The sequence below is a fragment of the Saimiri boliviensis genome, chromosome 14 (genome assembly GCF_048565385.1).
Source record: "Saimiri boliviensis isolate mSaiBol1 chromosome 14, mSaiBol1.pri, whole genome shotgun sequence".
NCBI classification, from domain to species: domain Eukaryota; kingdom Metazoa; phylum Chordata; class Mammalia; order Primates; family Cebidae; genus Saimiri; species Saimiri boliviensis.
The window spans coordinates 78,613,328-78,635,983 of record NC_133462.1 but is presented as its reverse complement, the minus strand read 5'-3'; the positions used below and the strand labels follow the sequence as shown (position 1 = coordinate 78,635,983).

At 39.3% G+C, this 22,656-nt stretch overlaps 1 protein-coding gene across 1 annotated transcript in view; it reads left to right on the top strand.

Annotated features, from left to right (window-relative positions):
• Window positions 1-22,656, top strand: part of NUP133 (nucleoporin 133) — an 86,757-nt gene that overhangs the window by 53,346 nt on the left and 10,755 nt on the right. Inside the window, exons 17-25 of the mRNA XM_039464189.2 lie at window positions 1,102-1,201; window positions 1,741-1,992; window positions 2,962-3,095; window positions 6,480-6,638; window positions 9,059-9,194; window positions 15,142-15,260; window positions 17,162-17,242; window positions 18,819-18,883; window positions 22,072-22,160. Of these exons, the coding sequence (XP_039320123.1) occupies window positions 1,102-1,201; window positions 1,741-1,992; window positions 2,962-3,095; window positions 6,480-6,638; window positions 9,059-9,194; window positions 15,142-15,260; window positions 17,162-17,242; window positions 18,819-18,883; window positions 22,072-22,160 (1,135 nt within the window). The remainder of the gene's footprint in view (window positions 1-1,101; window positions 1,202-1,740; window positions 1,993-2,961; window positions 3,096-6,479; window positions 6,639-9,058; window positions 9,195-15,141; window positions 15,261-17,161; window positions 17,243-18,818; window positions 18,884-22,071; window positions 22,161-22,656) is intronic.

Genomic DNA, 22,656 nt, shown 5'->3' with positions numbered 1-22,656 from the left:
AGGCTGGAGTGCAATGGCACAATCTTGGCTCACCGCAACCTCCGCCTTCTGGGTTCAGGCAATTCTCCTGCCTCAGCCTCCTGAGTAGCTGGGATTACAGGCACGCGCCACCATGCCCAGTTAATTTTTTTATATTTTTAGTAGAGACGGGGTTTCACCAAATATATTCTTAATGTAACTATTTACATATTTCTCATTTCTATTTTTTTAATTACTCAAAACCTTGCTACTTTTATTATTAAAATGTTCCTTTTAATTTTAGCTAGTGGACTTATAGTAATGATTTTCCTACTTTGGTTACTATTGTTTTCCAGAAAAGAAGTTAAATTGTGGAGTAAAACAAACTCTAAAAGCAGAAAGAATCAAAAAGTAATCATACAGATCTGTGCTTACCTTTTCTCTTCTTTCCTTTTCTTTTTTTTAGACGTGGTCTCACTCTGTTGCCAGGCTGGGTTTACAGTGGCTTGATCATAGCTCACTGCAGCCTCAAACCCCTGGGCTCAAGCAGTCCTCCTGCCTCAGTCTCTCAAGTGTCTGGGAATGCAGGTGCATGCCACGATGCCCAGCTAATCTTTAAAAGTTTTTGTAGAAATGGGGTCTCACTGTGTTATCAAGCTAGGAGTAATCCTCCTACCTCGGCCTCCCAAGGCACTAAGATTACAGGTGTGAGCCAACATGCCTGGCCCCTGAGTATTTTTTCTTACTAACTTTGTTCTTTTTTTTTTTTTTTTTTTTTTTTTTTTTGAGACGGAGTTTCGCTCTTGTTACCCAGGCTGGAGTGCAATGGCACGATCTCGGCTCACCGCAACCTCCGCCTCCTGGGTTCAAGCAATTCTCCTGCCTCAGCCTCCTGAGTAGCTGGGATTACAGGCACGTGCCACCATGCCCAGCTAATGTTTTGTATTTTTAGTAGAGACGGGGTTTCACCATGTTGACCAGGATGGTCTCGATCTCTCGACCTCGTGATCCACCCGCCTCGGCCTCCCAAAGTGCTGGGATTACAGGCTTGAGCCACCGCGCCCGGCCTACTAACTTTGTTCTTAAATTATCTTGGGAAATACTGTAATCCATCATTTTTTTTTGCATTGACTTTTATTCCAGGATATGCTTCAGGCTGCTAGTCATTATCGCCAAAATAGAAACTCTTTGTATAGAAAAGAAGAACCACCAGAGAAAGAACCTGAATATGTTCCATGGACGGGTAATATACTGATTTATTAACAGTTGTTCAAAATGTATTTCTAGTGACCCATCATTTTTAGAAGTTGTGTTATTCCCCTGGTGTAGGTTTGTAAGTGAAAGGAAAAAGTGCCATTTCCACATTGAGCAGCTCTTGTCAAAATCACTTTATTCTTCCGTTACTCTCATTTATAGATCTCTCTATAATTTATTTAACTGGTACTTATGCATTTATTAGGTTTTAGTTCAAATAGTTATTCATAGAAGCAGGTCCTGGCCCTGGAGGTTATGGACTGTATTTTATATTAATTTAATACAAGAAAGTAAGTGGAGTAGGATTAAAGGAATTTAGAAGGAAGAAGAATCATGTTTACCTGGCTTTGCTGAGGAAATCTCCTTAGAGAAGATGGGTTCAAGAAGGGCATTGACACGTATACCTGAATCCCTGTTCAATTTAATTTTCCAGCAGTGATGAAGAGGCATAATTTTTATGCAATTAGTCTTTCCTTTAGCCATCACTAGAGCCCTTACTTAACCATATTATTTTGTGTGATTTCACAGCAACGAGTGGTCCTGGTGGCATCCGAACAGTAATAATGCGCCAGCATGAGATCGTCCTAAAGGTGGTTTATCCACAGGCAGACAGCAACCTCCGAAACATTGTGACTGAGCAACTGGTAGCACTAATCGATTGCTTCCTAGATGGTTATGTTTCTCAGCTTAAGTCTGTGGATAAATCCAGTAATCAGGAAAGATATGACAATCTGGAGATGGAATACCTACAGAAAAGATCAGATCTTTTATCTCCTCTTCGTAAGTTCATGATACTTGCTTGGCAAGAGTTTTAAATTTGCTGAATGGATGAAAGGTTTGAGTAGTTGATGCACGATATTCAGTGTAGTAGTGTTAATCTAACTGTAATAAAGAACTTAAAGCAAATATGCACAGCTTTCTGTGCTCACCTTTTTTTCCGTTACTATCTAGGCACAAGTACCATAGATGATACTGAAGATGGTTAATAAAATAAATTAAATAAATTTATTGTAAATAAATTAAACAACATGTGGAGACTACCCTTAAAGAGCTTGGCGTCACAGACCTTTACGTGACTAACTGGATTCAAAGTAGAGCCTGATGAGGGCTGCTTGAGGGGTACAGATAAGATAGTATGGCTGTTCAGCCAACATTATACCCCAGGCTAGGATTGGGAGGAGTTTGCTTTACTCTTATATGAAGGAAAGGAATAGCATTTTGGGGAGGCAGTGACGAAAGAAGAGTCTGAATTTGCTTTTTTTTTTTTTTTTTTTTTTTTGAGGTAGAGCATTACTCTCTCATCCAGGCTGTAGTGCGGTAGTATAATCTCAGCTCACTGCATCCTCTGCTTCTCAGGTTCAAGCAGTTATCCTGCCTCAGCCTCCCAAGTAGCTGGGAATAACAGGCATATGTCACCACATCTGGCCCATTTTGTATTTTTGGTAGAGACAGGGTTTCACCGTGTTGGCCTGGCAGGACTCGAACTCCTGACCACAGGTGATCCACCCACCTTGGCCTCCCAAAGTGCTGGGATTACAGGTGTGAGCCACTATGTCTGGCCTGAGTTTGCATCTTTAAGGAATTGATGTTAATTGTGAAATTAAGTGCCAGTAAGTAGTAAGGTTTCTATTCCATTAACGATTCTTGGTTTATAATAGGAATAAAGACAAAATTTCAAGTAATATTTTTTATTATAGATTTTAAGTTTTGCTAACAGGATTCTTTTCCCATCTGTTCTCATTCCCACAGTTACACTAGGCCAGTACCTGTGGGCTGCTTCTCTAGCAGAGAAATACTGTGACTTTGATATCTTGGTACAAATGTGTGAGCAAACTGACAACCAGAGCCGACTCCAGCGCTACATGACCCAGTTTGCTGATCAGGTGACGGGCATTGGGTGTGTGGCCACTGAGTCCTTTAGTGGCCTTTTCTTGAAATGACTTTGCCATTTCAAATCTGTAATCAGGGCTTAGAATATGATGCAGTCTTTCTGTAGTTAACTTTGATGAGAAGACTACTTTGTATGTTGTGTTTCTTTGTAAATTTTGTACAGTAGCGAGGTCTTGGTTCATGACAGCCTCAACCTCCTGGATCCAATTGCTTCTCCCATCTCACCCCCTCCCATACCTCCAGTCTTCCAGTAGATGGGACCACAGGAGCTCACCACCATGCTTGGCTAATTTTATTTTTCAGTAGAGACAAAGTCTTGCAATGTTGCCCAGGTTGGTCTTGAACTCCTGTGCACAAGTGATCCTCCTGCTTCATCCTCCCAAATTGCCGGGATAAAAGGCGTGAGCCACTGCCTGACCACAGTTCTTTATATATAAATGTTACTGAAAGATTATTTGAGGCCAGGCGCGGTGGCTCACGCCTGTAATCCCAGCACTTTGGGAGGCCGAGGTGGGTGGATCACGAGGTCAAGAGATCGAGACCATTCTGGTCAACATGGTTAAACCCCGTCTCTACTAAAAATACAAAAATTAGCTGGGCATGGTGGCGCACGCCTGTAGTCCCAGCTACTCGGGAGGCTGAGGCAGGAGAATTGCTTGAACCCAGAAGGCGAAGGTTGCAGTGAGCTGAGATTGCACCATTGCACTCCAGCCTGGGTAACAAGAGCGAAACTCCGTCTCAAAAAAAAAAAAAAAAAAAGATTATTTGGCCTTTGGAAAATACATTTAACTTTCATTTCTGTTTATATATTTGCTAGTTAAAATAAAAGTACTTAGATACATGAATATTGGTAAAGTTTTTCAAAATTGGATAGAAGATACTTGGGAGCACAGAACAGTACTGTAAGAGAGCTTAGCTTACATACACCTAATATTCTCATTTTCCTTAAGGAATATTATGTTTCCTGTTTAAAAAAAACAAAGTCCCAGCCAGCCTCAATGGCTCAAGCTGGTAATCCCAGCACTTTGAAAGGCCAAGGCAGTAGGATCATTTGAGGCCAGGAGTTTGAGGCCAACCTGGGCAACATAATGATACCCTCCCTTTACAAAAAAAAAATTTTTTTTTGATTTACCAGATGTGGCAGCACATGCCTGTGGCAGCACCTATTCAGAAGACTAGGGCGGGAGGATCATTTGAGCCCAAGAGGTCAAGGCCAGTGAGCCAAGATTGTGCCACTACACCATAGCTAGACCATATCTTAAAAACAAAAGTTCCCATTGTGACACTGTCTTAAGTGAATTTAAATTGTTTCTTAAAACCAGTCTATTCAGTCAGTTGATTACTCTGAAAAGCTTATTTTTGTATTACTGTAAATGTAATTTTGTATAAAATTTAGACACTATAAACACAAAAGATAAAACTCACCACCCAGAGAGAATCCTTTTAAACATTTGGTTTATATTTTCAGTCTTTTACACTCTATCTGTTATAGACAAACATGTTTTGTCAACTGCTTTTTTCACTTGATACATTGCAAACATTTGTTCATGTCATTAAATATTCTACAGCAGCATTTTTAATGGCATTATAGTATTTCATTGACTAGGTATGACTTACTTGATCAATGATCAGTTGTTGGGCTGGGTGAGGTAGCTCACGCCTGTAATCCCAGCACTTTGGGAGGCTGAGGCAGGCGGATCACCTGAGGTCAGGAGTTCGAGACCAGCCTGGCCAACATGATGAAACCTTGTCTCTTCTAAAAATACAAAAATTAGCCAGGCATGGTGGCATGTACCTGTAATCCCAGCTACTTAGGAGGCTGAGGCAGGACAATCGCTTGAACCAGGAGGCAGAGGTTGCAGTGAGCCAATATCATGCCACTGTACTCCAGGCTGGGCAACAGAGCAAGACTCTGTCTAAAAATTAAATAAATAAATAAATAAATAAATAAATAAATAAATAAACAGCTCAGTTGTTGGATATGGCTCATTTAATATTTCAAAACATTGCTAAATAAATATTTTATGTGGCTGGGAGCAGTGGCTCACACCTGTAATCCCAGCAATTTGGGAGGATCATGAGGTCAGGAGATTGAGACCCTCCTGGCCAACATGGTGAAACCCTGTCTCTACTAAAAATACAAAAATTAGCTGGTGGCAGACTTGGTGGCGTATGCCTATAATCCCAGCTACTCAAGAGGCTGAGGCAGGAGAATCACTTGAACCCAGGAGGCAGAGTTTGCAGTGAGTTGAGATCGCGCCACTGCACTCCAGCCTGGCGCCAGAGCAAGACTTTGTCTCATAGATAGATATATAAATAAATTTTGCACTGATCATGATTTTAAAATTATTTTTGTTGCTTTACTTTCTATTTTGACATTTTTATTCATTTTTACATTTTAATGTGTTTAAATGTTATTTTAAAGTCCTTTTCTGCTTACTCTAATTATCTTTGGGTCTGTTTCTGTTGCCTGCTTTTATGTTGCTTATTTTGCTGCTTATATCTGATAATTTTTAAATTGTATTTATGACATTACATATTTTTAAAACTTTATAATATGAAAATCGATGTTATTTGTCCCTTGGCGGATTTTCCTTTTTCTCTATTAGGCAGTTTAGAGGAGAGGAAGATGACTCAGTCCATTAGGAATAGAGGTGGACCAGGACTTGATCTCAGCTCGTGTAATATTCATTTCATTTCTGGTTTCAGAAGTCTTTTGGAGAGACACCTGTATTCATGGCGGGATCCCTGCTTTAGTGGAAGTTTCTCTTAATAAACACTCTGAGACTGTAGGATGTCTTAGTCTTCCTCTCTAGCTCAGCCTCCATACTACCCCAACACTCCACAAACCCAGTGGGGAAAACTGGCTGTGCATTTGGGCCTCTCTAGATTCTGATGTATTATGTCAGCCCATGTGGCCAGCTGGCACAGAATTCTGGAATCTCAGTGCTGTCCCACAGAGCTTTGTGTGATAATGGAGATGTTGATATGCACTGTCCAAACGGGAGTCCCTGGCCACATGTGGCTACTGAGCACTTGAAATGTGGATAATGTAGCTGAGAAACTGAATTTTAACTTTCAGTCTAATTTTTTATTTAAGTTTAAACAGCTACATGTGGCCAGTGGCTTCCATATTGGCCAACACACATCTAGATTCTGCCATTAATCTTGTCAGTGATCTTGAGCAAGATGGCCTTTCTGAATCTGAATTTACACTTTTGTCAAATGAGATGATTGAATTAAGTGATCCTACAATATAGGAAATTATTGTTTAGAACACGTTTTCTGTTTTGGAGGCCTTTGGAAGAAAGTTATGTTTTGTTATCAGAAATGTATTTTTTAAAACTATTATGAATTCTGTGTACTGTTACTTATAGAATTTTTCAGACTTTCTCTTCCGTTGGTATCTGGAGAAAGGAAAGCGAGGCAAATTATTATCTCAGCCCATTTCTCAGCATGGACAGTTGGCCAATTTTTTGCAAGCTCATGAACATCTCAGCTGGTTACATGAAATTAATAGCCAAGAATTAGAAAAGGTAAGAAGGATTTTTACATGGAGCAGATGTGTGCAATTTATTTAGGCAGCTTTAATTAGTTTAGTTTTTCGTAATTAAAATACTGTTTATAGTCATACACCTAAGAAGGGGTTACTGTCCAAAATATATAAGGGAGCCGGGCATGGTGGCTTACCTGTAATCCCAGTACTTTGGGAGGCTGAGGCAGGTGGATCTCCTGAGTGCAGGAGTTCAAGACTGGCCTAGGGAACATAAATACAAAAACAGCCAGGTGTGGTGATGCACTCCTGTAGTCCAAGCTACTTGGGAGGCAGAGGCAAGAGGATCACTTGAACTCTGGAGGTCAAGGCTGCAGTGAGCTGAGATTGTGCCACTGCACTCTAGCCTGGGTAACAGAGTGAGGCCTTGTCCCAAAATAAATGAATGAATGAATGGCAAAAGACCTGAATAGTTATTTCTCAAAAGAGGACATGCAGTTGACCAGTAGATATTTGAAAAAAAAAATGTTCTGCATCACTAATCATTAGGTAAATGCAAATTTAAACCACAATGAGACATCACCTTACATTTGTTTGAATGGCTGTTGATCAAAAAGATGAAGGATAACAAGTGTTGGAGAAGACATGGAGAAAAGGGATCCCTGATGCACTCTTGGTGGGAGTGTAAGTTAGTACAACCATTATGGGAAACTGTATGGAGGTTCCTCAAAAAGTTACTGTATAATCTGGCAGTCGCACTTCTGAGTATATATCCAGAGGAGTTGAAATCAGTATGTTGAAGTGCTACCTGCATTCCCATGTTCATTGCAGCATATTCCCAGTAGCCAAGTTAGGTAATCAACCTGAGTGTCCGTCAATCAATGTAAATGGTAAAGAAGGTATTATATATAGAATACACAATGCAGTAATATTCAGCCTGAAGCAAGAAGGAAATTCATTTGCAACAACATTGATGAAACTGGAGGACATTACACTAAATGAAATAAGCCAGACACAGAAAGACAAATGCCAGATGATCTCACTCACATGTGGAATCCAAAACAGTTAAACTCATGGAAGCAGAGAGAAGGATGGTGGTTGTCAGAAGGGTGAGGGGATTTTATAGAGAGAGACACACACACACACACACACACAGACACACATACACGGAACTCAGGTCAATTGCAAAATAATAACCCAATTTAAAAATGGCCAAAAGGGCTCGAGAAGTTGGTCAAAGGGTACAAGCTTCAGTTAGGCAGAAGATTGTTTTTATTTTTGTGTTTTTAGAGATGGGGTCTCACTGTGTTGCCCAGGCATGTCTCGAATTCTTGGGCTCAAGTGATCCACCCACCTCAAGCCTCCCAAGGTGCTGGGATTACGGGCATGAGCCACTGCACCCAGCCAGGAAGATTTTTTTATATATATTGCACAGTATGGTGGCTCAAGTTAATAATAGTATATTGTACATTTCAGAATTTCCAAGAAAACAAATTTGAAATGTTCTTACCACAGATAAGTATTTGCGATAAGGGGCATGTTAATTATCTTGATTTAATCATTCCACATCACATATATATATTATAACATTACTTTGTATCCGTAAATGTATACAATTACAATTTGTCAGTATACAATAAAAATTTTTTTAATTTAAAAACATTTCTTATGGATTATTTAGAATGTGTACTCCTGTTCTCTCACATAATTTGCAAAAAATATTCTTAGTTTGCGATGGTATTGCCATTACTTCTAATATCTCAATAAAAATATGTAGTCCAGACTGGGTGTAGTAGCTCATGCCTGTAATCCCAGTACTTTGGGAGGCTGAGGTGGGCAGATATCGGAGTTCGAGACCAGCCTGGCCAACGTGGTGACATCCTGTCTCTATTAAAAATACAAAACACAGCTAGGTATGGTGGTACATGCCTGTAATTCCAGCTACTCAGGACCCTGAGGCTGGAGAATCACTTGAACCTGGGAGGTGGAGTTTGCAGTGAACCACTGCACTCTGGCCTATGCAACAGAGCAAGGCTCTGTCTCCAAAAGGAACGTAGTCCATTATGATAGTTAAAATCACAAAAAAGTTAATGATGGGTCTGTAACAGCCATTGGCCTTTTTTAAATGAGTATATTGTTGTAATAAATATTCAAATTATGAGTAAAAAATTAATTTTAAAATTTGTTCTTGACAGGATGTTCAGGTGAATATGTAATTGTTTTTAGAGCAAATGTTTTGTACATGTCTCTCTTCCCAGTAATTAGTGTGGATGGTTGATATTTTGCTCTGTAATTACTCTCAGTGTTATGGTACTGCTCAGTTTTTAGGTTTGCTAACTGTTGACTTGTCTTTCATTGATATGGCCTGGGGGGAAAAAACCAGTTTGGGGTTTACTTACCTTTTTTTCAACTTGAATTGGTACTCAGTATCTTATGATGGTTTACATATTTTGTTTATTGTAGGCTCATGCAACACTTCTGGGTTTGGCAAATATGGAAACTCGTTACTTTGCAAAGAAAAAAACCCTTCTTGGCTTGAGTAAATTGGCTGCATTAGCTTCAGACTTTTCAGAGGATATACTGCAAGAAAAAATTGAAGGTAGGAGCATTTGAACAAGAACATATACAAATTGGTCATGCTGTCAATGAACTCATGATGTGTTCCTGTCACCAGTTAGTAGGATCTATTAGAAACAGACCTGTCTCTAAGAGGAATGCATTTATTCAATGTCCATGTATAGTTACTCAATTATATACTTAGAATTTCTTTTAGAAAAAAGTAATTTGAATTTTAAATAGTTCCTAAAGAATACATTCAAATGATTTTCAATAAAGTGGTCTGATTATGTACCCTTAGTGACACCTATTCCAAGGGCAAAAAGAACTACAAAGCAATCTTGACCTTTACACAGTGGGTTTGTTATAGGTAGTGTGGTATTGGTGCAGTAATTGTGAACTATTTTATATATATTGTAGATGATGAAAACAATTACATAATAGTACAGTTGACCCTCCATATTCTTGGATTCCACATCTGCAGGTTTGACCAACCAAACAGCAAAAATGTTTGGGGAAGAAAAGAATTAAAAATAATTGAACAACAGTTAAAATTACAACAACAAAATTAAACAAAAAATTAAAAATAATGCAAAATTAAAACAAAATAATGCAAATTAAAAAAACCAGTACAGCATTAACAGCTACTTACATAGCATTTACATTGTGTGAGGCATTGTAACCTAGAAGTGATTTAAAGTATATGGGAGACTGTACGTGGTTTATGTGCAAATAACTACCATTTTTATATAGGGGACTTGAGCTTTTTGGTATTCCCAGGGGTCCTAGAACCAATTGTCATTGGATCCTGAGGCAAGGCGGCATTATATTTTAGAACCAAGGAGAAAGGAGATACAAATATAGAAAGACCGTGAATAACTCTGTAGTATTGAATTTGAATTGGAAATACTGGGGAGAAACTGATTTTTAAAAACAATATATTTTCTTGTTTGAGGTGATAGATATGCTAATTGCCCTGTGATCATTATATAATGTATACATGTATTGAAGCATCACATTGTACCCCATAAATATGTGTAATTATTATGCATCAGTTAAAAAAAATACATCAGCTAGGATATGGTTGCTCACTCCTGTAATCCCAGCATTTTGGGAGGCCGAGGTGGGAGGATCACTTGAGCCCAGGAGATCAAGACCAGCCTAGGCAACTTAGCGAGAACCTGTCTTTACAAAAAATTTCAAAACTTAGATGTAGTGGTTCATGTCTGTAGTCCCAGCTACTGAGGAGGCTGAGGTGAGAGGATCACTTGGGCCTAGGAGGTCAAGGTGGCAGTGAGATGCGATCGTGCCACTGCCCTCCAGATGGGGCATCAGAACAAAACCCTACCTCAAAAAAAAAAAAAAAAAAAAAAAAAAAAAGTCTGTCAATAGAAAAAAAATGTGTGTGTATATATAATAAAATTGTGTGTGTGTGTATATATATATACACAATACATACACATATATATACATTTTATTATGTGTATATACACACACATACATACATATTTCTTGGCTCTTTGCAGTGACACCCAGTAGCATGAGTATTCCTGGTTCCATATATTGGTTTCTGACTACCATTTTCCAGTAAAAGAAATGAGATCTTATTGAGGAAATGATCTTGGAAAGTCTTACTAGGTCAGAAAGCAAGATTAATTTAGAAACATTAAAAGAATACAAGAGCCTTGAGCAGCTCCCATTGATCACGTTTGGGGACAATTTGAACATCAAAAGAATGGTAGTAAAAGATATATTCCACAGTTTATAAAAGAAAAAAAATCATGAATCTACAGTGATTTTCACAAAGGGAGAGAGTCAGTGAAAATGCTTCTTTACAGGAGAATGCCAGCCAATAAATGTGGAAAGAATGGGAGAAGTCACTATTTAACCACAGTGAAGTCACTATTACAACCACCAAAGGATGCTGAGACCTTGAGTTTAGAGGCCAGGGAACAGGATATTCCCGTGTTTTTGGAGTATCAGTAGACTTATCTAGTAGATCCTGTTCACCAACCACAAAACAAACCCACTTTGCATACTCCTGAAGCAGTGTACTACCATAACCTGTGTCCTGTTCTTGCCAACATGTTCTCCATGATTCTAATCACGAGAGAACAATCAGACATAATCTGTTGGTAGGACATTGTATAATACAGTTGGCCCAGACCTTTCAAAAATTTTAGCAACATGAAAGACAAAGGTAGAGGCTGCTTTAGGTGAAAGGAACCTAAGAGCCATCACACAGGACAGACAAATGCAGGGTGTGATTCTTGATCCCGAATCACCCCCACAATAACCATAACAGTTGTGGTGCATGTTTTAGAAACAAGTGGGGAAGTTTGAACATACTTAATATTAGATGATATAACTGTATTGATGTTAAATTCTGTAGGCCTGATAATGGTATTGTGGTTGACTGTCCTTGTTTTTAGGCGATACATGCTGAGTATTTAGAAATGAAATGTCATGATGTCTGCAACCTTCATTTGATAAAAAATAATTACCTATATACATGGAGAAAGCAAAAGGGACAAGGTGTTAGCAGCAGGAGACTAGCTGGAGAATTTAAAGTACACCTTTGGCATTTAAACAATTTTTTGTAGATTTGGACTTTTTCTGTTTTTTATTATTTATTTTCTTTGAGACAGGGTCTCACTCTGCCACCCATGCTGAAGTACAGTGGCACAATCATGGTTCACTGCAACTTCAAACTCCTGGGCTCAGGTGTTGCTTTTGCTTCAGCCTCTCCAGTAGCTGGGACTACAGGAGCATGCTCACATGTCCATAATTTTTGTGTTGTTTTTTTGGTAGAGATGGAGTTTCACCATGTGTACCCAGGCTGGTCTCAAAACACTTAGGCTCAAGCAATCTGCCCACTTCAGCCTCCCAAAGTGCTGGGATTAAAGGCATGAGCCACCACACCCAGCCTGAAAAATTTCAAAATAAAGATTGGAGCAGGGAATCTCAGCTATGTGGTTTGGATCAAGTATATGTGGATATGGATATTTGGTTATGTGGCTTATCCACAGAGACCAGCCTAAGATCTGGGTTTAAATTATACTGCTGCCATTTTTTTTTTCCTTTTGAGGGAGTGGATATAGTGGAAAGAATTGTGATTTCAAATATTTTCTCCAGAACTTCCTAGCTTTGTGACCATGGACAGTTGATTAATGTTCCTTAGCCTCAATTTTTTCATCTATAAAGAAGGTAGTTGTAAGAATTGAGGACACTGTCTTGAGAAAAATAGCTTACACATAGTAAGTACTCAATAAATTATAGGTATTAGCCCCTTTTACTAAAAGTATTTTAAATAATTAAAATTATTTTATTAAAAGTATTGAATATTAAAATTATTGAAGGATAATCTTCCTTCAGTCTTTTTATTTTTTGCACTAGTAGTGCCTATTCTAGAAAACATGTATTTATATTCTGTAGGACTACTGACAGTCTGAGCAGGGAAGCCATATTTTAGCCTGGCCACCAGAGATGATGTTAAGCAAAGTATTTTAACACAGGGCTTTCCTATTTCTTGTTTTTCCCTGCTTTGCATTTGATCACTTCTTAGCTTTTATTTCTTAACACAGTGGGAACATTTGCAGGTCTCAGTGATTCTACAGAATGTTAGCGCGATGTATATAATCAGAGAGGATAGGCTTTTTTTTTTTTTTTTTTTTTTGAGACAGAGTTTCACTCTTGTTACCCAGGCTGGAGTGCAATGGCGCGATCTCGGCTCACCGCAACCTCCGCCTCCTGGGTTCAGGCAATTCTCCTGCCTCAGCCTCCTGAGTAGCTGGGATTACAGGCACGTGCCACCATGCCCAGCTAATTTTTTGTATTTTTAGTAGAGACGGGGTTTCACCGTGTTGACCAGGATGGTCTCGATCTCTTGACCTAGTGATCCACCCACCTCGGCCTCCCGAAGTGCTGGGATTACAGGCTTGAGCCACCGCGCCCAGCCGGGATAGGCTTTTTAAAAATAACTCTTCTCGTTATATAAATAATTCCTCATGGAAAATGTATGTATTGTAGAAAAAATGTGATAAGAAAAATAAGTTGTGTATAGTCCCACCTCCCCAAAGGGTACTACTGGTACTGTTTGCATGTATCCTCCCAGTCTATTTTTCTAGGTATAGAAATGGACAAAAATGTTCCATTTAGTTTTTCCAAAACCAGGATCAGAATGCTGCCAGTATTTGAGTGAAAGTATCTGTGCATTACAGAATGCTGTGTTTATGAGGCTACATAGCAGTTTTTAACCTTCCCTGCAACTCAGCACATTCTCTGGGGTGGAGCCAGGTCGTGAGCTGCAACCTAGAGAGGCTGTGGCGAGCAGAAGCCCCTGTGACGTCATCCAATGGAGATAACCCTTGCTGCTTAGGAGATGTGCTATTTGTTCTTCCATCCATTTCTTGTTTTTCTTGATATGCTCATGGTAGCTTTTACATCATTTTCGTTTGCGAATGTAACTGCAGTTGACCCTCGAACAACATGGGTTTGAACTGCATAGGAAAACTTATATGCAGATTATTTTCAATAAATATATTAGAATATACTTTGGAGATTTTTCAACAACATGAAAAAGCTCATAGATAACCATGTATGACCATGTAGCCTAGAAATATTTTTTTTTTAAAAATTAAGAAAAAGCCAGACAGGTCATGAATACATAAAACATATATAATCTTTTTTTTTTTATCATTTACTACCATATAATATACACAAATCTGTTATAAAAAGTTAAAATTTATCAGCACACAAACACACCTCACATGCTGCCATTCACAGTGGAGACAAATGTAAACAATGCAAATATGCAGCATTAAATCACAACTGCCTAAAATTAACTGTAATATATGCTGTACTTTAATAATTTCATAGCCGCCGGGCGTAGTGGCTCACGCCCATAATCCAAGCACTTTGGAGGCCAAGGCGGGAGGATCACCTGAGGTCGGGAGTTCAAGACCAGCCTGACCAACATGGTGAAACTCCGTCTTAAAAAAAAATAAAATAAAAATAAAAAAATAATTTCATAGCCACCTCCTATTGCTATTGTGGGCAAGTGTCCGCTTGCTCAAGTGTTATCAGTAAAAAATGCAATAGGCAATAGGAATCTCATAGTTCTCGAGTATTTTTTCCTGTGTTTAATGCAATACCATAAACCTTGAATAACACCTTGGGACTTATATGAAGTGCCACTAAGTGATGCCATACATGCTCCCAAGAAGCATAGGGAAGTCGTGACATTATGAGAAGAAGCCGAATTGCTTGATACACACCACAGATTGAGGTCTGCAGTTGTGGTTATCCCCAATTCAACATAAATGAATCTACTTAATGACCATTGTAAAAAAAAAAAAAAAAAGAAAAAAAGAAAAAGGAAATTTGTGAAGCTGTCAGCAGCAGCAGGCAAGTTTCTGGGGAGTCAAAAGTTACCCTCCCAGCACTTTGGGAGGCTAGAGCAGGAGGATCATTCAAGCCCAAGAGTTTGAGACCAGCTGGGGCAGCATAGCAAGGCCCTATCTCTTTAAAAAGTGATGCTGGGATTTCTGACAGCATGGGAGCTTAGTGGCCCAGTGCCCCTTGTAAGTCAAGGGCTAACTATTTACTATAAACTCCCGTGGGAAAAATTTTACTGAATTACAAAATATGATTGAGAGATCCCCACATTTAGAAAGCTTATACCTCATGAAATAGCTGTCTGCTCTCCAACTTCTTCAAGCAGTAGAACATTTGCTTACCTGTTCTCTCCCCTCCTATTTCTGCTTGCTGTTATAATTCATAGGACTTTGATCAAACCATGGATATGTTGTAAATATCAGCAATCAAGAATAAGAATTAAAAGCATTCTAAGATCATTGAAAAATGATGGGATTACCTTTGGAACTATTTCTTTCCTTTAAAATTCAGATTTATTTTATGACAGCAAAAATGAGAGCAAAAGTAAAAATTCCATCATTTTCTCTTTCTTTCTCTCTCATCTTGAATACTAGAAATGGCTGAGCAAGAGCGCTTTCTGCTGCATCAGGAGACCCTACCTGAACAGCTGCTAGCGGAGAAACAGCTAAATCTCAGTGCAATGCCAGTATTGACGGCGCCGCAACTCATTGGTGTATGTGCTTTTCAAATCCTTAGCACTGTTTCCTAAACTCAGAATATTGTTGGTGTTTTTTTGAGCTATGTAGTATAGTTCCTAAGAGAAGTTATCTTTCCACTTCCTGCATTCCAGAAAACTCCCCTAGAAAGAAGATGTTGGAAGCTGCTTGGGAACAGAAAGCTAATTAGAGAATAATTAATCAGCATCTGCCTCCCCATACACCTCTACTTAAAGGTGCTTTATCCAGGTGACCAGGAGAAATTACTTAATATTTTGCTTTTCTAGTATGGGACAAATAAATACAATGAGATAACTTTATTTCCCCCACAAAATTACTTTTCAAGCTCTCCTATAAGCAAAATGGATTAAGAAACTCAGTTTACATGGTCTGGCAGTGATGCCCTTTCCTCTGCAACCCAACACATCCCTGAGGGCAGAGCCGGAATATGGGCTGCAGCCTAAAAAAGATAATTCTGCTATTATGTACGTTTGCAGCCTGAACTCTGCTACTCAGAAAGCTTCTCTTTGCCAGAGTGATGTTGTAGGATCACCTTAAATTTGCCCTAACTGTATGAAAAAGAAAGCAAACAATGTAAAAACCTTACCATTTTAGCCATAATCAGTAACAGATTTCTGGGTAAAACTGAATTTACAACAGCATCTCCTGATAGAATAGATATTTAGTTTAGAAATGTAAGATACTATCTATTGTAACTCACTATTATGTATCACTAAGAAAAAGGTAGTGCCAATTTTACGCTGATAAATCATTAATTTTATTACCACAGTCCAATTTCAGAAATGAGGGAGTAAAAAGGATGTTTAAGAACAATGAAATAAAGTATTATAAGTGCTATAAGACAGTGAAAACAAGCAGCTAGCTTTTTTTCTGAAATGGTCTGAGTATTGTTGCTATTAAGTGATTATATATGCAATTTTTTAAAAATGAAATTATAGTTTTTAGAAAAAGACAGGAAAAATTCAAATTGATGTTTTTAATAAGGCAAGTATTTTTCTGACCATAAAAATTGCAGGAAATTTGAAGAATGCAGAAATGAGTATGCAGTCAGCTATAAGTGTTGATAACATGTTGATGTGTTTTTTATTTTTTAAGTAAATATAGGTCAACTGTATGCTTTATTTTTATTGCAAATCTCAATTTGCAATAAAATTTGTTTTTTTTTTTGGAGACAAGGTCTCAGTGTTGCTCGGGCTGTCAGGCTGGAGTGCAGTGGCTCTGCCGCAGCTCACTGCAGCCTTGACCTCCTGAGCTCAGGTGACCCTCCCACCTCAGCCTCTGGAGTAGCAGGACCACAGGTGTGCACCACCATACTCAGCTAATTTTTATACTTTTTGTCGAGACAAGGTTTCTCCATGTTGCCTGAATCTGCCCGCCTCGACCTCCCAAAGTGCTGGGATTATAGGCATGAGCCACTATGCCAAGCCTAAAATATGCATTTTTTTAAAAGTTTATTTTAAGGTAGATGCAATACAGTTTCCAAATATGAGACTTTTTACTGTAAAAATACCTACAACTGGTCAGGTGTGGTGGCTCACACCTAAAATCCCAGCTCTTTGGGAGACCAAGGTGGGCGGATCACTTGAAGTCAGGAGTCTGAGACCAGCCTCGCCAATAGGATGAAACCTCTTCTCTGCTAAAAATACAAAAATTATCCAGGTGTGATGGTGGGTGCCTATAATCTCAGCTGCTCAGGGGCAGAAGTTTCAGTAAGCCAAGATTGCGCCACTGCAATCTAGGCTGGGTGCCAGAGTGAGACTCTTGTCTCAAAAAAGAAAAAAGAAAAACCCTACAACTTACTTACAAAATGTAATGACTTCTTTTCTCCATAAATGTCTCTAGTGTTAGTTATATGATGGTATACAATAATTTTCTACCTTATTTTAACTTGTCACAGCTATATATCTGTGAAGAAAATAGAAGAGCTAATGAATATGATTTCAAGAAAGCTTTGGACTTGCTGGAATATATTGATGAGGTAAGTAAAATCGCTTGAGATGATCTCAGGCAACTGAATACATATATAAAAAGAGGGAAATACCTCTTTTAGTCAGTCATGAAAACGAATTAAGCAAAACGGACTGTATCTGTGGTTCAACTACCTTTAATCCTTAGAATGTATATAACTCTTTAGAAAAGCTGTCAAGAGACTCCCTTTCATGATAATTCTCACACATTCCTGGATGTCTTTTTTTGGTGCACAAATATAAAATACTGCTTTTCAAAGTCCTGACATTTTTTTTTCTCTTTAATTTATTAAATCATTAGTTTCTGAATCTAATATGCAACTTTATCAATTTATTCTGACTGGGTGCAGTGGTTCACACCTGTAATCCCAGCACTTTGGGAGGCCAAGGCAGGCTAATCACCTGAGATCAGGAGTTTGAGACCAGCCTGGCAAACATGGTGAAACCCCACCTCTGTAATCCCAGTTACTCGGGAGGCTGTGAATTGCTTGAACCCAGGAGGCAGAGACTGTAGTGAGTGGTGATCCCACCACTGTACTCCAGCCTGGGTGACAGAGTGAGACTCTGTTTTTTTTTAAAAAAAAAAAAAAAAAAAAAAGGCCGGGCACAGTGGCTCAAGCCTGTAATCCCAGCACTTTGGGAGGTCGAGGCGGGTGGATCACAAGGTCAAGAGATCGAGACCATCCTGGTCAACATGGTAAAACCCCGTCTCTACTAAAAATACAAAAAAAATTAGCTGGGCATGGTGGCATGTGCCTGTAATCCCAGCTACTCAGGAGGCTGAGGCAGGAGAATTGCCTGAATCCAGGAGGCGGAGGTTGCGGTGAGCTGAGATCGTGCCATTGCACTCCAGCCTGGGTAACAAGAGTGAAACTCTGTCTCAAAAAAAAAAAAAAAAATATATATATATATATATACACACACACACACACACACACACACACTCACTCATAGTATTCACCTTAAGAATAGCTATCTTTCAGTAGGTTATAGTGAATATTCTGTAGGATAAGTAGTTCTATTACCTGTCCATGCAATTGAAAGTAACTTGGTAGATTTTAAAAATACAATGTTGACTTTTACATTGCCTTATTTAAAAATCTTACCCATCTCAGGCTGGGTGCAGTGTCTCACGCCTGTAATCCCAGCACTTTGGGAGGCCAAGGCAGCAGATTGCCTGAGGTCAGGAGTTCGAGACCACTCTGGTCAATATGATGAAACCCTGTCTCTACTAAAAATACAAAAAAATTAGCCATGCATGGTGGTGTGCACCTGTAATCCCAGCTACGCGGGAGGCTGAGGCAGAGGAATTGCTTGAACCAGGGAGCTGGAGGTTGCAGCGAGCCAAGATCACGCCACTGCACTCCTACCCTGGGCAACAGAGCGAGACTCTGTTTCAAAAAAAAAAAAAACAACCAAAAAAACCTTACCCCTCTCAAGGTTGCTGATGAAATCACTTTCACAGGGTAATATGAAAGTAATTCATAAATGTTAATTGGCTTCTATGAATGTAATATTAACATAATGAAAACTTAAACATGTATTTATTTTAAAGCCAGGATTTAATCAGAATTTTTTGTTGTGAAGGAAGAAGATGTAAATATAAGTGATCTAAAACTGGAGATCCTTTGCAAAGCTCTTCAGAGAGATAAGTAAGTGCTCATGACGTCGCTTCTTTGTAAGCATAGAAACTACCTTTCCTGTCCTCTCACAGTCAATACAGAAGACTTCTGTGACCAAATGTGTTGGGATTTCCCACCTCCCACATGAGGCAACCCATGAGTTCTGTTGGTGGACACCAGCTGAATGTTCTTTAATGCAGTTCAGTCCTGACACTATCTACAACCACAGGTTGAGGGCTCAGACTGCCCCTAACTTCGATGCCAATCTAAGCCAGGTAGTTTTGCCTGTGTTTCTCACCAACCAACTATAAATTGGGGTTCCCACAACCCTCTCCTTGGATTTGATTAATTTGCTAGAGCAACTCATAGAACTCAGGGTGACAAGCCTACCAATTTATTATGAAGGTTATTGTTACCAGAAAGGGTCCCAATCCAGACCCCAAGAGAGTTCTTGGATCTTGTGCAAGGAAGAATTTGGGGCAAGTCCACAGATGAAAGTGACAGCAAATTTATTAGAGAAGAAAATAAACAAAAGAATGGCTACTTGGTACACACAGCAGTGGCATGGGCTTCTTGACTGAATATGCTTATGGTTATTTGTTGATTATGTGCTAAACAAGGGGTACATTATTCATGAGTTTTTCTGGAAAGGTATGAAGCTCCCAGAACTAAGGGTTTCTTCCCTTTTTAGACCATATAGGTAACTCCCAATGTTGCCATGGCATTTGTAAACTGTCACGGTGCTGGTGGGAGTATCTTTTAGCGTGCTCATGCATTATAATTAGTGTATAATGAGCAGTGACGACGACCAGAGACCACTATCTTGGTTTTGGTGGGTTAGGCTGGCTTCTTTACCATATCCTGTCTTATCAGTGGGGTCTTTGTGACCTGTGTCTTGTGATACCAGTCCTGCTGACCTCCTGTCTCATCCTGTGACTAAGAATGCCTAACCTCCTGGGAATGCTGATTCTAATGCATTTGAAACTATCACAGAATACAGATGAAGAAATTATAGGGTTAGGTATGGGGGAAGGGGCTTGGAGTTTCCAAACCCTCTGTGGTCCCTCCACCTTCCAGGAACCTCCACATGTTCAGCTGTTAGGAAGCTCTTCGAACCCTGTCTTTCTGCATTTTTATGGAAGCTTCATTATGTAGACATGATTGGTCAAAGTTGGTGACCAACTTAACCTTCAGCCTCTCTCCCCTCCCTGGGTATTGAGGAATAGGGCTGAAAGTCCCAACTGTAATTATGCTTTGTTTTTCTGGTGACCAGCCCCTATTCCGAAGCAAGCTGGGGGTTGCCAGCTATCAGCCAACTCATTAGTATTTAAAAAAAAAAAAAAAAAAAAAAAAAAGAAGACATCTCTGGAGATCCTAAGGATTTTAGGAATTGCAAAGCAGGAAGTGGGGTGAGGAAGAAGACTTAAATATATATTTCACAATATCACAGGAAGATTATGATATTATATGTCAAATGGTTTTATAACCTAACCATATTGTAACACATATATTATGAAAATTTTAATGGTTCCATTAGTAATGTTTATTTAGCCCTGAGCTTATTTCTTTATTTTAATAATAAAGAATACGTTAAAGACTTAGGACCATTACTATAATAAATCACTACTTTTGATTTTAAAATTTAGACTGTCAGTTTGCATAGAAATACCCTTATTTTCACAGAAGTAAGGCCAGTCATGCCAAATGAAACTTGAAGCTATGATTTTGTTTTGTTTTGTTTTTTAAATTACTGCAATTTGAAGGTCAGTGCCCTTTTCTAAGGCATTAAGTACTACTTTCTCATAATCATATCCTTTCTGCAGATGAGGTCTTCCGCCTATGGAAATGGTGTTTATGTTAAGATGCAATGGCAAAGACTAAGAATAATCAGTTGTAGGAATGAATTCTTTCCAGGAAAAGAATTTTAAGCAAAGCAGGACTTGAATGCTAGAAGCCTTCTCCTACTCACAATTTTCCTTTTTCCTGTGGTAAAAAATTATGGAAGAGTTGTTTTTACTAAAGCATTTCTTCCCTTCTCTGAACACTCCCAAATAGTTAAAATTGCTGTTAAGTTTGGTCTTAGAGGTCAGTCTCTGAAGCTTCCAGCTTTCTGCCTACTTGATTCTTTTTTTTTTTTTTTTTTGATTGAAACAGAGTCTCACTCTATCATCCGGCTGAAGTGCAGTGGCACGATCCGGGCTCACTGCAACTTCCTTTTTCCAGTTTCAAGCAATTCTCCTGCCTCAGCCTCCCAAGTAGCTGGGACAACAGGCACACACCACCACGCCCGGCTAATTTTTTGTACTTTTGGTAGAGACGGGGTTTCACCATGTTGGCCAGGATGGTCTTGATCTCTTGACCTCATGATCCGCCCGCCTCAGCCTCCCAAAATGCTGGGATTACAAGCGTGAGCCACCGCGCCCAGCCACTTGATTCTTTGGTCCCATCCCAGTCATACAAAAGGATGCTCTCATTTTGATTAGAATTCCTTGTCTTAGTTTCTTATTTAAAAATGTTAGTTATCATGTGGGATATATCCACTAATTACAAAGCAGTGGTCTGGTATTTTTGTTTTAGTAGTAGATAGTCGAAACTACATAAAGAAAGCTTCTGGCCGGGTCCAGTGGCTCATGCCTGTAATCCCAGGACTTTGGGAGGCCAATACAGGAGGATTGCTTTAGCCCAGGAGTTCAAGACCAGCCTGGGAATGTAGCGAGACTTTGTCTCTACACAAAAATAAAAACATGGCCGGGCACAAAGTGATGCATGACTAGCTACTTGGGAGGCTGAAGTGGGAGGAACATTTGAGCTGAGGAGTTCGCAGCTGCGGTCAGTCATACTTTGGAGTCCATACTGGATGTGCTACTAATAGAATTTTCTTCAGAAAGATACCTCACTAGTTGGTTTTTGAAATCAAATACATAAGGGTTATACTGAGTCAGTAGCTACCTTGAGTGTAAACTCTTTTTTAAAATTTGTTTTCCTTGGCTTCTCTTGCTTGTTACCTGGAGTGTAACATTTTATATCTAATGTAGAAATTGTCAATGTAATGTATTCAACACCTAAAGTACCTTTATTTAAATTATTTGAAACAGTATCACAAAACTCAGATTCTCCATCCCCCACAGCCATCAAAATAAAACCATGATAGCAAACAGAAATCATTTATTTCAGCTGTATCAATGATTTCATTTTTCTCTCATAATTTTGTTTTCTAGCTGGTCCAGTTCTGATGGCAAAGATGATCCAATTGAAGTATCTAAAGACAGCATATTTGTGAAGATCTTACAGAAACTTTTAAAAGATGGTAAGTGATTTGTTACTATTGGAAATTACAATGTCACTCCCCAGTTTTAGAAATTGTAGAAGAATGGGATCAAATGACGGGGACATTTAGGATTAAAAAGTTTTATACTCGGCCGGGCGCGGTGGCTCAAGCCTGTAATCCCAGCACTTTGGGAGGCCGAGGTGGGTGGATCACGAGGTCAAGAGATCGAGACCGTCCTGGTCAACATGGTGAAACCCCGTCTCTACTAAAAATACAAAAAAATTAGCGGGGGCCGGGCGCGGTGGCTCAAGCCTGTAATCCCAGCACTTTGGGAGGCCGAGGCGGGTGGATCACAAGGTCGAGAGATCGAGACCAACCTGGTCAACATGGTGAAACCCCGTCTTTACTAAAAATACAAAAAATTAGCTGGGCATGGTGGCGCGCGCCTATAATCCCAGCTACTCAGGAGGCTGAGGCAGGAGAATTGCCTGAACCCAGGAGGCAGAGGTTGCGGTGAGCCGAGATTGTGCCATTG